The following is a 20,541-nucleotide window of genomic DNA, read 5'->3' as shown; positions in this document are numbered from 1 at the left end:
AGTGAAGTCAATGAAAGCCTTTCCATCAGCCTTCAAAGAAATACGTAATGTACATTGATAGGTATTCTGTTAATGGAGAAGGCATTAAAAAGTGTCAGTGTTTGTCAGTTACCACACAGGTACCCAGTTATTTCCTGTTGTAAGAATGGGAGAAACTGCAGTGTTCGCAGTGGCAAATGTTGACATCTTAATGGTGACCACAGTGCTCTTTATTTTCCTAGGCTGAAATGAACACAATACAATGTTTATTGTAGATAAATAAAGTACTGTAGGCAGAAACACAGCTTCATAATCTTTCCTGATCCTTGTCAAAGATAAATTATAATTTGGTCTGACATATTTCCCTTTGATGACTGAACACTGATTGCACACAGCTACTTTATTGGATTGTTGAGATTATTAATCTACATTATTCTCACTTTAAAAGTGACAAATTCCCAGAGGGTAAAGCACCATATTATGAAGGCTTCAGCAGGAGCTGCAAAACTCCACAACAGAGCAATTTTAAGATATCTGCTTCAGCCAGCATATTTAATTATGACAGCCTTCTGTATTTTAGATACAGTTTTAACAGCTCAAACCCTTTTACATTCTGAGTGATGGAACTAATGAAGGATCTGCAGAAATTGATCAAAGAAACACTCAGTATTTTGGAATAGCTTCCATGTAAAACCTTCTTAAAGAAAATGGAAGCATAGGTGGTTTTGTTTGTACCTATTGATGCTCTTTAGAAAATAGTATTAACAGTGGGCTCAAATCTGATCTTCGATAACTGTCTACCGCACATATATGGAGAAGCACCAGAGCCCATTTTACAAAATACAGTCATTGTTTCTATAGGAAATGAGGCACTTCAGGAACTAAGGTGTTTTAAAAGATATGGTCTTTTTTTCCCCCAGAGCCGAACATGTTTTACATCGGGTTCTTTTAGTGTGTATTTATAGCTCCTATCATTTATTAGTTTTAACTTGGTGAAATCTATATAGTATCTAATGTGTATGGATTTTTTATGAGATAGAATGGCAATTTTTCTATAAAGAAAGATTTTTTATAATCATCTTGAGAACTGTTTATTAAAATCCAAAAATGGAAATATAAAAATTAGCAATGACTTTTATTCACTCAAAATAAATAGGAAATATCTATTCTCCCTTTGATATATCTGGCCCATGGTTAGAACCAGGAGCTATTGTGTGTGCAACTGGTAAAGGAATACTTACACTTATAAAAAACTGCCCATCATTTAGCATGTTATATAATGAATCAAAAATCTTGGGAAAATTTAAAGTGGTGGTTTCTGACTGGGCTTGCCTGTAGATGGTAATCCATGCAAGTCACTGCATTGAGTTGTGTTAGAAATATAGGGCTGGGTCCTCAGCTGTTGTGCATCAGTGTTTCTTCAAGTTCCATTGATGTCAAAAGGGCTTTGCCCATGTATACACTAGGGTCTGATCTGTAATTACCAGTAGTTATTTTTTACAGTTTGAAAATGCTATAGGTAAATAATGAATAAGAGTGGCATTTTTAATGAGCAACTCAGAATGTTGAAGGGCTTTATCACATCTCTTCTGCTTGATCAGATAAAAATTTTGAGTAACTTAATTTAAACATCCCTTCTATTCATTATTTACATTACTCACAAATTGTTCTCTGATCAATCAGAAGAGATGTGGAAAAGCCTTTTAACATTCTGAGCTGCTTTGTAATTTTGGTCCATGTTGTGCTATCAGTTTCTAGACAGAACTCCTCAGTGATTTCAGTGGAGACTTCTGATTAAAAAAAACGTGTTGTGATGGAACCCTACAGGAGGATACTAGTCATAAATATTTTTTTTCTTATAGGCTCAACATGAGAAAATTATTTCTCAGCAACAGGCTGTTATAATAGCAACTCAGTCTGCCCAAGCGCTGCTTGAGAAACAAGGCCACTACCTTTCCCCTGAAGAAAAAGAGAAGATGCAAAGGAACATGAAGGAACTGAAAGTCCAGTATGAAACTGCTTTAGCTGAATCGGAATGGAAAATGAAGTTAACACACTCTCTGCAGGAAGAACTTGAGAAATTTGATACAGACTACAGTGAGTTTGAAAGCTGGCTGCAGCAGTCAGAACAAGAACTTGAAAACCTGGAGGCCGGTGCTGCTGACTTCACTGGTATCATGACCAAGCTCAAAAGGCAAAAGAGTTTTTCAGAAGATGTTATTTCTCACAAAGGTGACTTACGGTACATTACAATTTCTGGACAGAGGGTGTTAGATGCTGCTAAATCTTGGAGTAAAAAAGATGGTGTCAAGGTTGACAAAGATGGTATTGATACTTCAGCTACTTACATAGAGGTGCAAAGTAAACTGGATGGTGCTTCAGATCGTTTCAAATCTCTTTATACTAAGGTACGTTTTATTTACATCTGAATGTGTAAGGAGAAATAGTTGGCTCACCAAATATTTATGTGAAAGATGATTTACTATTAAAGCAAACTAGAAAGGAAGTGATAGATTCTCCAGCTCTTGAAGTCCTCAGCTCAAGGCTGGATGCCTTTCAAAGAGAGATACTTTAGTCAAACACAAGTTATTGGAGTAACTGTGTGAATTCTATGGCCTGTATTATACAGAGGTCGAACTAGATGATCTAATGGTCCCTTCTGGTCTTAAAAATCTATGAATCTATGAAAGCAGAATGTCTGAATAATATTTTGGAACGGAAGGAAACTCTGTGGTTCCTCTAGATTTGTCTACTTCTAGTCTTATTAATACAAATACAATAAAAGCCAGGGCCTGCCAAGATTAGCATTCAAAATATAAATTTGATAGAAAGCTTTAATTTATCTGTGGCCTATTCTAGTTTTTCCTAGTCTGACCTCCAAAGTTGGCAGTGGGCTCTCAGAAACCACTGCCTTTAAGGAGCAATTCCATTCCCTGGCCAATGAGAGCTGTGGGGACGGTGCTGGGGGGCGGGGACAGCGTGCAGAGCCAACTCTCCCCCCCGGCCCCACACCAGGGGCTGCAGAGACATGCCAGAAGCCCGCTGCTTCTGGGAGCAGCATGGGGCCAGGGCATGCAGGCAGCCTGCCTGAGCCCTGCTGCACCAGGCCCCCCCTTAGCCCGGGGCTTTGGTCTGCAGCCCCTAAAGCCCCTGCGTTAATCCGGCCCTACTTTGGCACTAATCCCTACCCCTTTTCTGTGTGATTGCCTGCAGAGCCCCTGCAGAGCTGGACTTTGTGTTGCAGAGATGGTGCGGGCTCCCTTCACAGCCTCTCCATATCCTGGCACAACCTATGCAGAGGAGGTGAACCAGTTCTGTAGCCAAAGGGCCCTCCACACCTGCAAAGCAGAGGACAGGGTTTCCCATTCTGTGCTTAAAGAATCACACTATGATTTTTAAATTTGTGTTGAGTGTTTGAAGTAATTTTCTATGTGCATTTTTAAGTGGAACTTCATTGCTTTTTGAGAGGTGTTAGAGTAACAGTCTCTTAAACTTGTCTTTCACTAGTCCACTAGAAAGGTATAGCATGGGCAGCAGCAGTGCTAGCTTCTCCATGCTACCCTGCCAGTATGTCTCAGTGCTGTCCTGGAAGGTTAACTTCTAGGTGAGGGAAATGAATTCTGTGTCCGTCTCTTTCGCTCTGAGGACACCTATTCACCAGGAACTGGACTAAATCACCAACTCATTTTGCATCTGACTCACGAACACCCTTCAGATAGCAACAAATGTCATTCCATTTACTGTTCAGCATGGATAGCACCATTATAATTTTAACCTTCACAGTTGTAACGCAGCGTTGCATTGACCTGTTTAAGGGAGATTTATATGTGTGTCACTGTAGCTCTGCTCAGCAGTCTCATCCCTGTGCCAGATGTTCATAGGTTTAACCCTGGGCATAAACTGCTACTGCTGTAGTGTTGCATGGTAAAAGGTGCCATCTTTTGGCTGGGATGCTCCTGTCACTAAAGGCATGTCTACTCTACAAACATAAGTTGACCGATGTTAGGTCATCTTACAGCCATTGCAGTAATTACTGCAGATTTACATGTCCACACCACCCTCCTGCTGTCGGTGCTGCATGTCCTCACCAGGAGTGCTTCCACCAAGTGAAGAGGGGCTATGTGGGGGACTGAGAGCCCAGGCTCTCAGCTCTGCACGGAGCTCCCTTCTGGGAGCCCAGGCCAGGTTCTCAGCTCTCCGGTCCTTGCTGGGAGCCCAGCTGTCACCCAGGCTCTCAGCTGTGCGGAGCTCCCTGCTGGGAGCCCGGCAGCTGCCCAGGCTCCAGGCACGAAGATCCCTGCTGGGAGCCCCGGGGGACAGCTGGGCTCCTGATGTGGAGCTCTGTGCCTGGAGTCTAGGAGGCTGCCGGGCTCCCTGGGGGGAGCAGGGAGCCCAGACAGCAGCCTGGCTTGGAGCAGGGAGCTGGGATCCTGGGTGGCAACGCAGTTCAGATCGGGAAACTGGGAGCCCGGGCACCAGTTCAGTTGGAAACTGGGAACCCGGGCAGGAGTTCAGTTGGGAACGGAGGAGCTGGGAGCCTGGGCAGCAGTTCAGTGGGGACCTGGAAGCTGAGGGGCAGCTGGGCTCTAGCTGGAGCCCCCCGCCTTCCTCCCTCCCCAGCTGCCAGGGGTGACAGCCAGAGCTGTGAGCCAGGTGCGGGATTTTCAGCTGGGAACCTACCAGCATTTCTTGTCAATTTCACGGCTCCAGTAGGGAGCCATGAAATTGATAAGAATGACAGCCAACAGCTGATATAAGTAACACAATGTCTACACAGACATTGTTTGGTTCTAACTACATGGACATAAGCGCTATGCTAGAAATGGAGTTATGTCGTTGTAGTAGACACTTACATTGGCGGGACCAAGGCTGTAGCATAGATACTGACACAATTAAGTTGACATAAGCTGTCTTACGTTTACCTAACTCTGTAGTGAAGACCAGGCCTAAAACTCATTCTTGTTCATCACTTTGTTCTCCAGGTAGATGTTATATAGTCTCTAGCACTTTTCAACTTGTTTTTCTGGCCAGCATTCCTTTTCTCAATAAAGGCTTGATCCTGTGAGGTACCATTGAAGTCTGTAGGAGCTGAGGGCGCTCAGCCCTTGCTAAATACTCTGTGTCTTTCAGGATTGAGTCCTATGATGGTTTTTGAGTGAGCTCTTGCACGATCATTGTCTAAGTCATTGATTTAGGTCAGGACACGACATCTTGATTATGAAACCAAATTCTGATCTCTTTTCTTGAACATTTGGTGAGCAAGCATCTCTCCCTGTTTGGAGAAACTCATTGACATTTTCTCACTAAACCTGCAGTGAAAAGTAGGACCGAAAGCTGCTGTTATTAATACACTGGATTCTACCTAATTCTACCTAATCTAATCTAGGTGGGGGTAAAGACTTTGTATGCAAGATTTTCAAAGAAACTCTGTTCTGGGCATGCACACAACCTACATTCCCAGGTACAGATGGACATGTGTGTGCACATATAGGTAACTTGCCACGCTGCCCTGTGCATATGCACATTTAGAACACGCAGCCTGAAGGCTCTTTGAATGTTTGACGCTAAATGTTCAGAACAAAAAAAGGCCTAGTGTATCTTAGATATTTCTTCATTAAATTATACTTTCCTAAGACTGGAGCAGTGGGACTGAACGCTGGGTCTCCACAGCATGGGGGAGTGCTCTAACCACCAGAGTTATTGTCAGGCATGTCCTCCATCCCCAACCCCAACCCCAACAAATGACTCTTCAATTATTTATCCAAAGTGCAACAGCTTCAACAGGTGAGATTGAGGGAGCCCCACATCAAACTATCCCATAGTTCACTCACGTGAGCGATGGCAGATCATTGTTCAAATCCCTTCTCCCACTCATGCAGAGGGGGCACTTGAGCTAGGAGTCTCCCACATCGTGTTACCTCTGGGGTAGGAGTTCTGAGGGAGCTCCCCCATCCCCCAGCTGTTTTGTGAGAACTTGCCTCAGGTTTGATCAGGTGTACTCAAGAGGCTGCCTACCGGATTGGGCCCTGCGCGTGACTTAGGCAGCCGAACACCTATCTTCCCTGGTTTGTGACTTGCTCTAGGATTTAGGTGGGAGATAGACATCCAGACTGGAATGAGGAAGCCATGCACATGCCCAGAAATAGAAACATAGGTGCCTAGGGAACTTTTACTGCAAAAAAATTAGGTGCCAAGTTTGTTCAGGCACTTGCAGGGTTCAGCAGGAGTTTTGTTCATCACAGTGGTCCCAAAACTGGGGCTTAGTGCCTAAAACAGGGAGTTAGGAGCCGAACTCCTCTTGTGCATCTGGGCCAGAGGGTCTTTTTAATTGAGACTTTCCAAATTTTGTTTGTGTAATTGATGGCAGGAGTGACTAGAGCCTTGGACAGATGCTTTTTAATCTTTGTATAAATCTAAACAAATAAATAAATCAAGTTATAGATCAATTTTTAACATACACTATTTTGTACATAATCATACCAAGGGCTCTACTCTCCTTTCAGATAAACAGAATACCTTGTAATGTTTGGCCACTAGGTGGAGACTAGGTACCAAGTGTAAAAAGTACAGTTGGAATATCGTTTTTCTAAGCTTCAGAAAATAAATATTTAAAGTAACTATTGGTAAATATTATGACTTTATGCAACCAGAACATTTTGCCAATGAAAACTGTCTCCATAGATACCAGAAGAATTTCCCTAGCATTTTATTGCTTGGCACAATTCACTGTGAGAATGGGGAGGCATGTTAACTTAAAAGACTGTAGCATTCTGCTCTGTCTGATCAGAAAAAACACTACATTTTACAAGACCAAAATAAAGTGTGAACACTTTACCAGTCCCTTAGCAGGTACAGACTGGTTATAAATAAGCCACTTCTGAAAACCAGGGTCTTCTCTTGCCCAAATTTTAGGGTCCTTGCTGACATCTTCCATGTGGGTTTCCTTACCAGGAACAAGGCAAAACAACTCATGACCATGTTCAGAACTTGGTTTAAATTAACAGTAAGCTTAGTATTTTTTTCAAAACCAACCCAAAAGCTTCTGGTAAAGCAGAGAATCTATTTAAACGATTTGAAATATTTTTCTCTATTGTAGTTTCTCTTTGTTTAGGCTGATTCTCCTGTAGCTCTTCCAGAGTGTTAGGGCACAGAAAGAGAAATGTGCACCCGATTCTGCTCTCAGTTCTACAAATGTAAGTCAGGAGTAACCCCATTGACATCCGTAGAATTACACCGGTATAAAACCAGTGTAGATCAGAATCAGGCCTAGAATCAGTGTAGATCTGATTAATGTCAGGTCATCTTATGTGTATTTTTGTGCACATTAGCTAAGGTCTCAGAGGGCTAACTGGGCCGACTCTTGCACCTGCTCAGATCTCTGTGCAGATGAGGGTTCCATGGCAAAACTTCTACTGAATTATCCCTAACATTTTAGCTTATTTGCAGCATGTGGTTTAGGCAATCCCCAAAACAATTATCGTGCCCAGCAGTATTCCTATACAAAGTATCCATTTACTACTAAAGCAAATTTAATTGTTTTTATTTAAAAAAATCACCTAATCTAGTAATTGTCTAAATTACATTTATTGTAAAAACTGCTTTAGCCACTGGTCAAAGTTTTCAAACTTGGGTACCTGAAGCTAGGCACATAGAATATTTGTAGCTCCCGGTGACTACATTTTAAGGTGGCTAACTGTAGACATCCAAATGTGAAATACTGGGCACTGTAAATTGAGAAAAATCTTTTTATGAGCACAATATGTTACTGTGAAATCCCTAAGAAATTCCACTCATATACATTTTAATGTCTGGTTTTTTCCTTCTACTTTTTTTTAGTGTGGTATCCTTGGAAATAACCTTAAAGACCTGGTAGATAAATACCAGCATTATGAAGAAGCCTCATCTGGGCTTTTGTCAGGTCTCCAGACCTCTGAAGTCGCTGTGAACAAACAGCTGTCTGAGCCAATAGCAGTGGATCCTAAGAACCTCCAACGGCAACTAGAAGAAACCAAGGTAAAAAGCCCCAACAAACTAAATAAATCATCACTTGTTGTTAGAAGGACAGAATAGTCTCACATAATTTAAATGATTAAGGGCCAAATTCTTGCATCTTATGTATATATGTAGCTCCTATTGACCTTGAACTTGACTGTCTGAAGTCTTATCTGAAAATCTTTGTGTTAAGAACAAAGCACATGGTGGACTTTTACAGAAACTGGCTTAAGTGGTGAGGAAAAAATGCCATTGATGGTGGGTGGGAGCAAATAACTAGTCGTAGTTATCAGGTGAGGGGGTGAAAGCTGGAAGGTTTAGCAGCTTGGTGGAGACTCAGTGATTCTGATCATTGCTGCTGTAAACGCTTGGTAGCAGGAAGAGTTTGGGGCCGTGGTTGCTGATGGAGAAGGGGAGCATCATCTCTCTGTATCTGACTTCCTGCTCTGTTTTTTTTTTCTAAAATCTCACCCCTTTTCTCTTCTGCTGGGATATGATTACATACGATCATAGGAATGGTTACAATGGATTAGATCTGAGTTCCATGGATTCCAGTGTCCCGTCTCTGATACTGTCCTATATCAGATGCTGCAGAGGAAAGTGTAAGAACCTTGCAATAGGCAGATGTAGAAAATCTGTCCTCTACATTAGGTCCTATCCTGATCTTTAAGACCTTTCTGGGGGGGGGGGGGGGGAGGGGCGGGAGGGAACAACATGTTTTTGCATTGAGATAACTAACTCAAGATATCTGTCTTGATGTGAAATCCTAGTGGAGATAAGGCAATATAGTTTCCTAAGTTCCCTCTGAGCTGCACAACCGTGTGGCCATACAGCAGCCTATTAAGTGCCATGCAGGCGCTCGGGGCTGCGATGGGGAGAGATGCCTCTTCCTCAGCCCTGGACCTCCTGCGGCACCCCTTCCCCGGCCCCAACTCAGCCTGGCCCAGACAGTACCATGTTTATAATTGCACCGGGCCCACGTTCCACTTCACTTGCGCTGCAGCACTGGCTCCTCTCTGGCCCCTCCCCTGCGCTCCTCTAGGTCCGCTGGCCGAGGGCTTCTCTCCGCCCCCCTCCTCCCCTCACTCCTCTCAGCCGGATGGCGCTGAGGGCTCCTCTCTCTACCTCCGTCACCAGCAAGTAGCAGCCATCGGCTGCCTACCAGTGATGGGGGGGGGAGGGAGGGGGAGGGGAGGACGGAAAGGAGCCCACGGCTGCTGCCGCTCCTACGGGCCACCAGTGAGAGATGGTCTGCTGCTTCGTTCTCCCCTGGGGAGCCCAAAGCGTGGACCGTCACTGGGGGCCCAGACTGCGGATGGACCTGCCGTGGCCCAGGGAGAGGCGCCCCTCTCTCAGTCCAAACCCCTCATCCCCGGCCCCACCCCAGAGCCTGCACCCCCTGCACCTCCCCCAAACCCCTCATCCCCAGCTCACACACCCCAGGTGGAGTCCTCACTCCCCCACACCCCAACCCCCTGCCCCAGCCCCCTCCTGCACCCAAACCCCCTCATCCCCAGCTCACACCCCCAGCTGGAGCCCTCACCTCCTCCTGCACCCCAACACTCTGCCTCATCCCTGAGTCCTTGGCCCCACCCCAGAGCCTCCAGCCAGAGTCCTCACCCCTCTGCTCCCAAACCCTCTGTCCCAGCCTTGAGCCCCCTCCCACACTCCGAACCCCTCGGCCCCACCCCTGCCACATGAGTTTTGTTATGTGCACCAAAGTTATGAGTTATGTTATGAGTCACACATCACCTCCATATTGGTGCATATAACACAATTAATTCCGCACGTATGTGGGAAAAAATTAGAGGGAACACTGGTATATCTAAGTATAGCTAGTTAAGGTAAACCCCAGGCTGCAGGTTGACCTTCCTAACTACACTGAGGTAAAAACAATCTATGCCTGACTGAATTCTCCATGCTCTGTCCAGCCATATGAGAAGAATCTCATGTGGCTAGGCATAGTAAGTACAGTAGAACCTCAGAGTTACTAACACCAGAGTTACAAATTGACCAGTCCACCACACACCTCATTTGGAAACAGAAGTATGCAATCAGGCAGCAGCAAAGACCCCCACCTCCGCAAAGGCAAATACAGTACATTACTGTGTTAAACATAAACCATTAAAAAAATAAAGGGAAAGCAGCATTTTTCTTCTGCCCAGTAAAGTTTCAAAGCTGTATTAAGTCAATGTTCAGTTGTAAACTTTTGAAAGAACAACCATAACATTTTGTTCAGAGTTACGAACATTTCAGTGTTCAGAACAATCTCCGTTCCCGAGATGTTTGTAAATCTGAGGTTATACTGTAAGCAGTTTTCCACAGGCGCTGGTTCTGTCTCTGTGGAATCACAGGTTTGGGATCCTGTATAAGGTACCTTGTACAAGGGATGATGAACTTTGTCATCTTTGAATTTACTACTAAGGGTTTGATTGTCCTCCACTAGCACAGGAAGGGTGCACTTTGGACCCTTTTACACCAGCACAGGCACCTGTACTCAGGGTATTCACCACAAGGTCAGAACAGGCAATGATTGTTCTGTGGCCCTGTCTGGGGGTTCTGCCAAGCAGGCTGGCTTTAAGCTATTGCCAGGACTCCATAGGAGCTCTGCTAGTGAAGACCTCGGGATGTACTGAATCACTGGACCCCGACAGGGCTATGGTTATGCTCCTTCCTTAGCCAGAACTGCTTCCTGATGGGGTGGTGCTGAGTGGGTCCAGCCTCCTGATTGGGCTGTGAGTGCTTTGTACCAATGTGACCCACCCTCCAGGCAGATGTTCTGTCACTAAGGGACTCAGGCCCTTTGGTTACATCAGCAGAAGCCAGTGGTAAACCAGGCAAAATTTAACTCTTAGAATGTGCATATCTAAACTATTGCCACATGTTTGTGTTTCTGTGAGATACAGTGAAATCCCTCCAGGGCAGGGGCAGTGTCTTCTTCTGTGTTTTATAAACTACCGTGTAAATTTACAACACTACTGTTTAAAAAAAGATAATAACATGATAGGCAGAGAAGCAGGGAAAAGAATTAGAACATGCATAAGAATATATGTTCTTAACATAGAGTGAAATCCTGGCTCCATTGAAGTTCATGACATAACTCCCATTAACTACAGTGGAGCCAGGATTTTATAAAAATTGTTAAACTGTCTTATAATGTAATTATAATTGAACTGGAATATTCTTCATTCATTTTCCAACTGGCAAGATAACTGCTCAGCTGTAATTTCTCTCTCTTTGTCTCTGTCTCCTGCTCTTTCTCTGTCAGATGGAATATTCAACATGCATTTCATAATATAATTATGAATACTTCAGGATACTAAAAATCATGTATGAAAGCCCCGATTGAACCTATATTACCTTTCTTGCACTTTACAAGTAGTTTTCATACCAGATAAGTAAAAAGAACAGGAGTACTTGTGGCACCTTAGAGAGAAGAAGTGGGCTGTAGTCCACGAAAGCTTATGCTCTAATAAATTTGTTAGTCTCTAAGGTGCCACAAGTACTCCTGTTCTTTTTGCGGATACAGACTAACATGGCTGCTACTCTGATACCAGATAAGTGTTTTCTTTAGTTAGAAATCTGGACAAGCAGGCTTTATTGAGGCACAATAGTCACCTTCCCCCTGGGAAGTGAATGCTATACCTATCGCCCATCAGAACAGCCTGGGAAAAAACTTCTCTCTCCCACATGGCAGCACTGAAAACTGACACTTTGGTACACCAGAGCAGAATGATAGATGACACTGTGATATTATAATGATCATCATACTTTTAAAAAAGTAATATTTGTTATTTTATAATTACAAATGTAAATTTTGAACTCTGAACTTCAAACTGATTTAGTTACATTTGTGCTTCTGAGTTTTAGAAAAGTAGGAACAACACAGATTACAATCTGAAGCTGTTTTTAAACTCTTTGTTCCCTACTCCCACATGAATTATATCCGGTATAATGCCAATTTTCATGCAACTGACACAAAAGAAGTGTGGACTGTGGCTCCTTTATGAAACTCCTACATGGATTGCTTGCAGCACAAAAGAACACTCAACCAGTATGTGCTGGGAAGGAGGGGGAGGTGCACAGGCTCAAAAGAGTCAAGGGAAGAATAAAAACAGGAGGTTCAGACCAGAATGAATAAAGAAGGCCAATTAGTGAATGCAAAACAAAGAGAATTTTTGAAAAAGTCAGGTGTTGTAAATTAAAGCTGCCCCTTTCAGCCAACACATGCAGTTGATAATCCATCCAGACGCTGACCTTTGCAGCATAAGGATAATCTTTTTACTGAAATTAACTGTTCTTCAAAATATTCTTCAGTGCCTTGGGCACAAGCTTTCTTTCTTTCTATCACCATCTAATGTCTTCTGGTTTGTCCTATTTTTTTTATTTTGTAAACACAATATTTGTGGCCAGTGCAAGGAAAATGCCTCTTCATTTATGTTTGAGTTTCTCTATGGCAGCTAGTGTATCAGCTGCCGTATTGAAGTATATCAATGACATCCTCTTGATAGCAATGCCTAAACTAAAATGGTAGTGTGTTCTGCACCAGAATGATTTCCTTGTTTTGGTATGGAAAGAACTAAAGTGCACCTCTCTTCCAGCTGCCTGAAAGTGTGTAGAGATACCATCAGTAAAGGATGTAAAGGATGATTAATTTAGCATTGTAAGTGTATGTAACATTGCAGAATAGGTAGGACATGCCAGCATCAGAGTTCCTGCCTTTCAGAGCTTGCACTCAGTCTAAAGGCATGGGTGAGCACAATAAGTTATAAAACAATACAGACCATTATCATATGGGTAAATGCAAGGTGTGTGTTCCACTGTCAGTAGAAGATTCATGGCACCAGGTGAGGCAGGGTAATGTCCATGAAGTGTTCTTCCTGATTCAAGGCAATTTTGTACCAAATCGGTACCAGCTCTTGTTCAATACAACCTGATGGGGACTGTTTCTTGATTGTAAATTCTCAAATGCTGTAAATTCTTCCTTGCACAGTTCTCTGATACTGTGTTGATAAATTCATTTGTTTTTCTTTTTGATAACTGATGTAAAGGCAATGCAAATGGTCTTAAAAGAATTCATCAAAAGGTATATAGCAAAGTTCCACATCAGAAATCAGTGACTAAGATAAGTGTCGTAAAACAGGAGGTCAATAGAATGTTGGATATACTAGCACAGGATCAAAAGCTTTTCTGTCAGGAAGGGATCACAGATTGGGTCAATTTTATCCCAGAAGTAATTTTTTATCTCTCTTTATTCATAGTAATAGCAGGAGTGGTGTCAACTGCTCTAATTAAGGGTGTATAATGATTTGCATTCCAACCACCTGTTTTCAGTTGCTCAATTACTCTATCAACATCATATTACAGGCTAAATTTTTTCTTTACTGGTTTCTTCCTGAAGGTGCTTTTGGAAGGTTTGAGCAAAAATGGTTTTTCTATTTTTAAATATGGTGGAAATAAAAAAATGAATGTTTCCCATTATAAAAAAAATTATTCTTACCCTCTTTTAAAAACAACTCCACTGTTAAAATTGCTGGGGATTGGAAATTGTGCACTGGGTGCGGCCAATAGTTATTTTCATGTGGTTAAGGGAGGATTCATTGTACATTCTAGTGTGGCTGACATCACTAATAGTGAAAATTTGTTGAAAAATTACAGTCCACCTAGGTGGCAGATTGTGTATATTAATGGTCACTCTGCAACAAGAAGGATGATATTGCATTCAGAATGGTGCAAATAAGGATCATTATTATGATACCCAGTCTCAGAAATCTACCTTACAAAAAAAGATTTGAGGGCTTGAGTTGTACTCCTTGCAGAAATCTAAAACTGACACTTTGAAGTTAACTGATAATCCTCAGGACGATAGAAGGGATTGAAATATTCTTAGCAATGCATTGTTCACTGTGGTTGAACACTTCAAAAAGTGGGAGACAAATAGGAACATGGAGAAACTATGAGTGAATAGAAATGCCCTGGAAATGGAATAAGCTACATGGTCAGATAAGTGAAGTAAGTTTATAAAGGAATTCCTCAGGCACCTAGATTTCTGGAAGAGAGGGATAAAACTGTCTGTCAAAAAAGCAGGAGTATGTGCTTCGGACAAACTCCAAAAGGCATCCATGTTGCACCCTGTTGCACCATTTCCTGTTTCTAAAAATAAAGACGTGTGCATGAAACAATCCTTTAAGAACTGACCTGTAAGTGGCCTGAAGGCTATTGCAGCTCCCCTTACCACTGCTCTGTTCTACTTTTTGCTTGCTCATGTCAGGCGTATTCAGATATTTGTATGATAAATAAAAGTTCAGCTATGTCCACCAAATATACCTCATTGCAGGTTTCTCTTGTGTGCTGACTGTGACTTTTAGATATAGTGAACAGTATTGAAATTTAAAGCAATGCAATTTTACAGGTTCTCCAGGGGCAGGTATCTAATCACCAGGTTGCTGTAGAGAAACTGAAAAAAGCTGCTGAAGTGCTTTTGGATACCAGGGGAACTTTACTACCAGACAAAGATGAAATCCAGAAAACACTGGGTAAGAGTTTTATTATTTCCCAATCCCGTCTTTTATTTCTCAAGTCTGCACCTACGTGCTGGAGGAGATAAGGGATGACTGTTCCATCCTCCCTTGTCATTTTTCATTTCTATGTTTTATTGGGCCATATGTTGCCACTACTTAGTGACTTTACTGTAGTGCTTAAAAAAAAAGAAAATAAATTCACAAATAAAATAATATTGCCATAGTGGTGTTCAAATAAAGAGCTTACAATCAAAACAGACAGGGCAGACAAAGGGTAGGAGAAAGGAGTTATTGTTGTCCCCATTTTGCAGACAGGGAACTGAGACAAAGAGTGACTTGTCCAAGGTCACACAGGAAGTCTGCAACAGAGGGATTGTTGAGGATCATGAATATCCCCCGGTGATCTGTGTCTTGACTCTAATTATTTAAAAACTACAAAATTATTTTAAAACCAGCGAAATCCTTTCCCCCTTCACTTAAGTATTTTTCTGTTGATTCCACTGTCACTGATAGAACATCTGATCTTAAACAATAAAAAAAATTAAAACCAGAATGGCATTCTTTCCCCAATTTCTCCTGTTTTCCCAATTGTAGGCTCTGATCCTGAAACACTTATATGCTTATCTTTAAGCACATGATTAGTCTCAAATTAAGCACATATGTAAGTATTTGCAGGATCAGGAAGTATATAATAAACGTATTTGGGTTGTGTTCAACTCTGTATGGTTAAAACTGGATTAACATTGAATTTACACCTATTTAGTAAAGTAACATACTATACAGAAGAATGTACAGCAGAGTAAAGATTTTGGCACAGAGAAACTATTATAGTGGAACACATGAATAATGGCTTGCTTAAACTCAATTTTTTTTCAAGGACAGACATGTGGTTTCAGTAAGAAAGGGGAAGAAGAGGCGGCTACGGGAGATGATGATTTAACTGACTTGCGAGAGTTCTTTGAAATTATTACTGCCATAATAGACAACATTATTAGAACATGTATCCAAAGCTAAAGATACAATGAAAAGATGGATATGCAGGCTTAATCCTTTAATTCCCTAGTTTCAACCTTGAAGTCAGTGGAGTACATCTGTTTAACATCGTCCGGATTACAAATTTCTTTATTAAAATCTTCTATTAAACCTCCTGTCTTGCTTATGCTCAGCTGGTGTTTTCTCTAGCATTTACACTCTTTACCTGTGATATTTTTTAAGTGAATTTTCAGTTTGGTTGGTAACTTTTCCTGTATTTTTCTCTCTTTGTCTTCCTAGCTGTTTATTTACTGTCTGAAAGATAGATATTTGATATGTATATACCTTTTGGAAGGCTTGGTATCAATGTAGATGGACAGATATAGTTCTGAAGCTGTAAAGGCTGAAAAAGAAAACTATCTCTGGGCTTTCTGAGAGTATGTACTTGTCTTTGCAACTTAGAAAGTAGGACAGGTCTGGACTCATTTTCCTTCATACGGATAACAAAAGCCACAGTCAGAATCAGTCAGTAGAAACAGAAACCTTGTTTTGCAAAGGTCTCTGTGTTGAGCTCTAGGAATCAGGAGCTCCTTGGGACAGCTTCTTCTGTTTCTTTCTGTCACCTAGAACTCTTTTATAATTTACACTGTTTGGCCTGTTTAAGGCAATGAGGCCAACTACCCAAATTAAGTGAGTTATCCATGTTGTCCAGCTGCTTTACTGTACCCCAGTCCCAAACAAATCAGAGGGGAAGAAATACCCATGCACTCCAAGCTTCAGGAATTCTACTCCCAGCAATCAGTAAGTCCTGGCTCAGACCCAGATCAAGATTCAGTAAAAATCCTCTTAACACCCTCGGAACAGTCACTGGCTTCCTGGACAGCTGCTGGAGAGGGCCTGTAAACATCCTGTCTCTATTTACAAGGATGATATAGGTAGAATGGTGTATATCTAAATTGTTCACTCCCTCATATTTATATATACTGTATCTAAGTATTGAGTATTTAAAATCTCATATTAAAAATAATCCTTGTATTGATCTTTACTGTGTTGCAACCTGTTTGCTGGCTGGGGAATTATTATTGATTATTTCACATGTTGAGATTTGAAAATGAGAGGACTGTAAAATATATTTTAATTTAAGAAGTTGACTAATTGGCCTTGCAAAGGGCAGGGCATGTCAACTAATTAACATATTTGACAGGTAAACACTAAGGAAGGAGAGAAAATAGTGAGAGTTATGACTAGGAGCAGTTGAGTGAAATTAAAAGAAAGAGGAAAAAATCTGATTACCAGGAAAAACTTTCCACTAATGACATGTATTAGCCTGTGGAATAGTCTGTCTAAATAATAATTGGAATCATCATTACTTGAGACATTAAAATTAAAGGAGACAAGGCATAAGTAAATGTTCTTTAAAGTACAATTGCAAAGAGAAGGGGATGGATTAGATGAGCTAATACATTAGGAATTAGATCCTCCAAGATGATGTGGTCACTTTGGGTCACACAACCAGTGCATTCTGGCCAATAGTGTATCCAGCCTTGGGAGGTTCACTCCAGAACAAGGCAGATCATCTCCTTGTGTAAAGCGGGTATACAAGTTCTTATGTCATCATCCTACTCTGATGACAGCACAGGGGCATAGCTGGAGGAAAAAGTGTGGGATTGGGATGCCCTATACTTCACTAATACCTAGCTGCTGTTTCAGTCCTTTGGAGCTGTTAACAGCTGTCATAAGTTAGAGTACCCAGGTACCAGCCCTGCAAACAGTTGCTTCAGGAATGGGAAGTGCAAAAGGAAGCTTTAAGCCACCTTTTGCTCCCACCCTGAGTTGTCCTATGTGCTCCTTGGCCATAACTGAAGATCCAGCCTTTTGATTGTGTATTGTCAAGGGGCAAATCCTGAGGCCCTTATCTTGGCAGGTTCGCACTGAAGTCTGCCTCATAAGAACATAAGAATGGCCATACTGGGTTTGACCAGTATCCTGTATTCCATCAGTGGCCAATGCCACATGCTTCAGAGGGAATGAACAGAACAGGCAATTACCGAATGATCCATCCCCTGTGCTCCACTCCCAGCTTCTGGCAGTCATAGGCTAGGGACACCCAGAGCATAGGGTTGCATCCCTAACCATCTTGACTAATAGCCATTGATGGACCGATTCTCCATGAATTTATCTTATTCTTTTTTGAACCCCACTGTAGTTTTGGCCTTTACAACATTCCCTGGCAAAGAGTTCCCCATGATGACTGTGCATTATGTGAAGAAATACTTCCTTTTGTTTGTTTTAAACCTGCTGCCTATTAATTTTATTTGGTGATCCCTGGTTCTTGTGTTATATAAAGGAGTAAATAATACTTCCTTATTCACTTTCTCCACGCCATTCATAATTTTATAGACATCTACCATATCCCCTCTTAGTCATCTCTTTTCCAACCTGAAAAGTCCCAATCTTATTAATCTCTCCTCATACTGAAGCTATTCCATACCCTTAATCATTTTTGTTGCCCTTCTCTGTACCCTTTTCAATTATAATATATCTTTTTTGAGATGGAGTGACCAGAACTCCATGCAGCATTCAAGATGTGGGCGTACCATGGAGTTATACAGTGGCATTATGATATTTTCTGTCTTGTTATCTATCCCTTTCCTAATGGTTTGTAACATTCTGTTTAGCTTTTTTAATTGCCACTGCCCATTGAACGAATGTTTTCAGAGAACTCTCCACTGAGGACTGAGCAAAAACAGAGTTAGAACTGTAGGATTGGGCTCAATGATTTTATGAGATGTAAGGGGAAACTTTTAGTGATTTCCTTTCTATTTATTTCTTTCAGATGACATTGTTGGCAGATATGACAGTTTATCCAAGTCTGTGAATGAACGGAATGAGAAGCTCCAGATAACGTTGACTCGTTCCCTAAGCGTGCAAGATGGTTTGGATGAAATGCTTGACTGGATGGGAGGTGTTGAAAAGAGCCTTGAAGAACAAGGTCAAATGCCTTTGAATTCTGCTGCTATTCAGGATATCATTAGTAAAAATATTGTAAGTAGCATTCTTTGAAGTAAACATTTGCCTACTAATTCAGATAATGTTTAACAATTCCAAGAAATAATTTTAGTCTCAGATCAAATCCTTTAATGGATACAAAATAAACTATGAAATAAGTAGAGTTACCCTGATTTATATCAGGATCTGGGACTGTAATTATTTCTTCTTAAGAACAAGGTGGGTATTGTTGTTATTATTCCTCAGTATTACATCATGGGGATTTTAAAAAACAAAAACATTCTTCACAACATACAAGACTTTGAAGCATAAGGGGGGAAAGTTACTGTCAAATTCCCCATGAGCCACCAATTAATCCTGACAAGGTGCTGGCTCCATAGGTTTTAGCAGTCAAGAGTCTTGGTAAACTCTCTGCAGAATTCCTGTATTCTAAATGCTCAAATGCACTCGTTCCACTTTGACTTTCCTTAGAATTCTTACATTGCCTGTGAGCACTGTCTTTTGGAGGTCACTGATCATGATACCTGGCACTCCTGACATGTAGAGCCCTGCACGAATACAAATTTATATCCGCGGATAGAAATCGGTATCCCCTGAATGGCAGGGCTCTCCTGGGAATCACAGTGGTGAAAGGAGCAGAATGTGGGCCGTCACTCCCAGGAGCCAGTGCCCCGCCCCGGCAGCTCCTCCGGTACAGCTGTACCGCCCCCGTCCCTTCCACGCAGCTGTCTGCGTGACTGTGTCTCCTGTCTGGGTCTGTACAGCTGCACCGGAGGACAGGGCTGGGGGCAGGGTTGGGGATGGTAGAGCTGCCCCAAAGGAGCTGCCGGCGCCGGGCGCTGGCTCCTGGGAGCGATGGCTCCACGTTTTGCTTCTTTCATCACTGCGGTTCCCGGAGAGCCCTGCGGTTCAGCGGATACCGATTTCTATTTGCTGATATAAATTTGTATCCGCACAGGGCTCTACTAATGTCTTCTTGAGCATCTCATTCATAACTTTAGGGATCGCTCCAAGAGCTTCAGTAATCACTGGGATCATCTTTATTCTAGATTTCCATAATCATTGCGATTTTTGACAGAGTTCTTCGTACTTCTCTATCTTCTCTCCTTGTTTCTTTTGTATATTTCTGTCTGCTGCTATGGCACTATCTATTAACATGGTCTTGTTTGTCTTCTGTTCGACAACAACAACAACGTCCAGCCTGTTTGGTCTGTGACAATTGCCAGATACCTAAAATATTTGTCTCTTCGTTCGCTAGAGCAATGGTTCCCAAACTTGTTCCGCCGCTTGTGCAGGGAAAGCCCCTGACAGGCCGGGCCGGTTTGTTTACCTGCTGCGTCCGCAGGTTCAGCCGATCGCGGCTCCCAGTGGCTGCTGTTCACTGCTCCAAGCCAATGGGAGCTGCTGGAAGCGGCGCGAGCCGAGGGACGTACTGGCCACCGCTTCCAGCAGCTCCCATTGGCTTGGAGCAGTGAACAGCAGCCACTGGGAGTCACGATCGGCTGAACCTGTGGACGCGGCAGGTAAACAAACCGGCCCGGCCCTCCAGGGGCTTTCCCTGCGCAAGCGGTGGAACAAGTTTTGGAACCACTGCTCTAGAGCACTTTTGATTCAGTGGTCATAATACCACATGGTTCATTTCCATACTTGCCACATAGGCTACACTGCATATGCTTGGCGACCTCATTGTGTCTTTTAATATATTGTCTCCCAGCCCAGCTCCTGCTGCTGCTCAACACATGGTCCACCATCTCTTCCTTTTCGGAAAACATTCTGCAGTTCAGAAAGCAGTTCTGTCAGTCAATTTTGTTTTGAAAGCAATTAAGCCTTAAGAGCTGCTCTTGTGAACTCATAATGAGGTTCTCTTTCTCTCTTTTGAGGTACCCTTCTACAAGCGATGTATTTGTTAAACTTCTATTGCTAATGGGTTCGATCTCTCTCCACTACTGTCCTTGCATTTATTTCTGTGTAAACTTTCAATCTGTTCTCACTTCTTCTTTGACTTCATTGTGTTGGAACTCTGACAGTTCCCTGATTCCAAGATACTGGTAGGAGCCATGCTGACATA

The 20,541-nt window shown here is 42.3% G+C and overlaps 1 protein-coding gene across 46 annotated transcripts in view; it reads left to right on the top strand.

The window, feature by feature from the left end:
• The window catches only part of DST (dystonin), a 439,617-nt gene that overhangs the window by 295,744 nt on the left and 123,332 nt on the right, over positions 1-20,541 (top strand). For all 46 annotated transcript variants that reach the window (XR_010599478.1, XR_010599479.1, XM_065587877.1 and 43 more), the window contains 4 exons: positions 1,842-2,387; positions 7,816-7,992; positions 14,384-14,507; positions 18,301-18,509. Coding sequence is in view for 44 of the 46 variants with exons in the window: in XM_065587877.1 (XP_065443949.1) it covers positions 1,842-2,387; positions 7,816-7,992; positions 14,384-14,507; positions 18,301-18,509 (1,056 nt within the window). In the remaining 2 variants the exon portion in view is untranslated. The remainder of the gene's footprint in view (positions 1-1,841; positions 2,388-7,815; positions 7,993-14,383; positions 14,508-18,300; positions 18,510-20,541) is intronic.

Source organism: Chrysemys picta, chromosome 3 (genome assembly GCF_011386835.1).
Source record: "Chrysemys picta bellii isolate R12L10 chromosome 3, ASM1138683v2, whole genome shotgun sequence".
Taxonomy (NCBI): Eukaryota; Metazoa; Chordata; order Testudines; family Emydidae; genus Chrysemys; species Chrysemys picta.
Note: the sequence above shows the minus strand (reverse complement) of the source record. Positions and strands in the feature narration are given on the sequence as shown.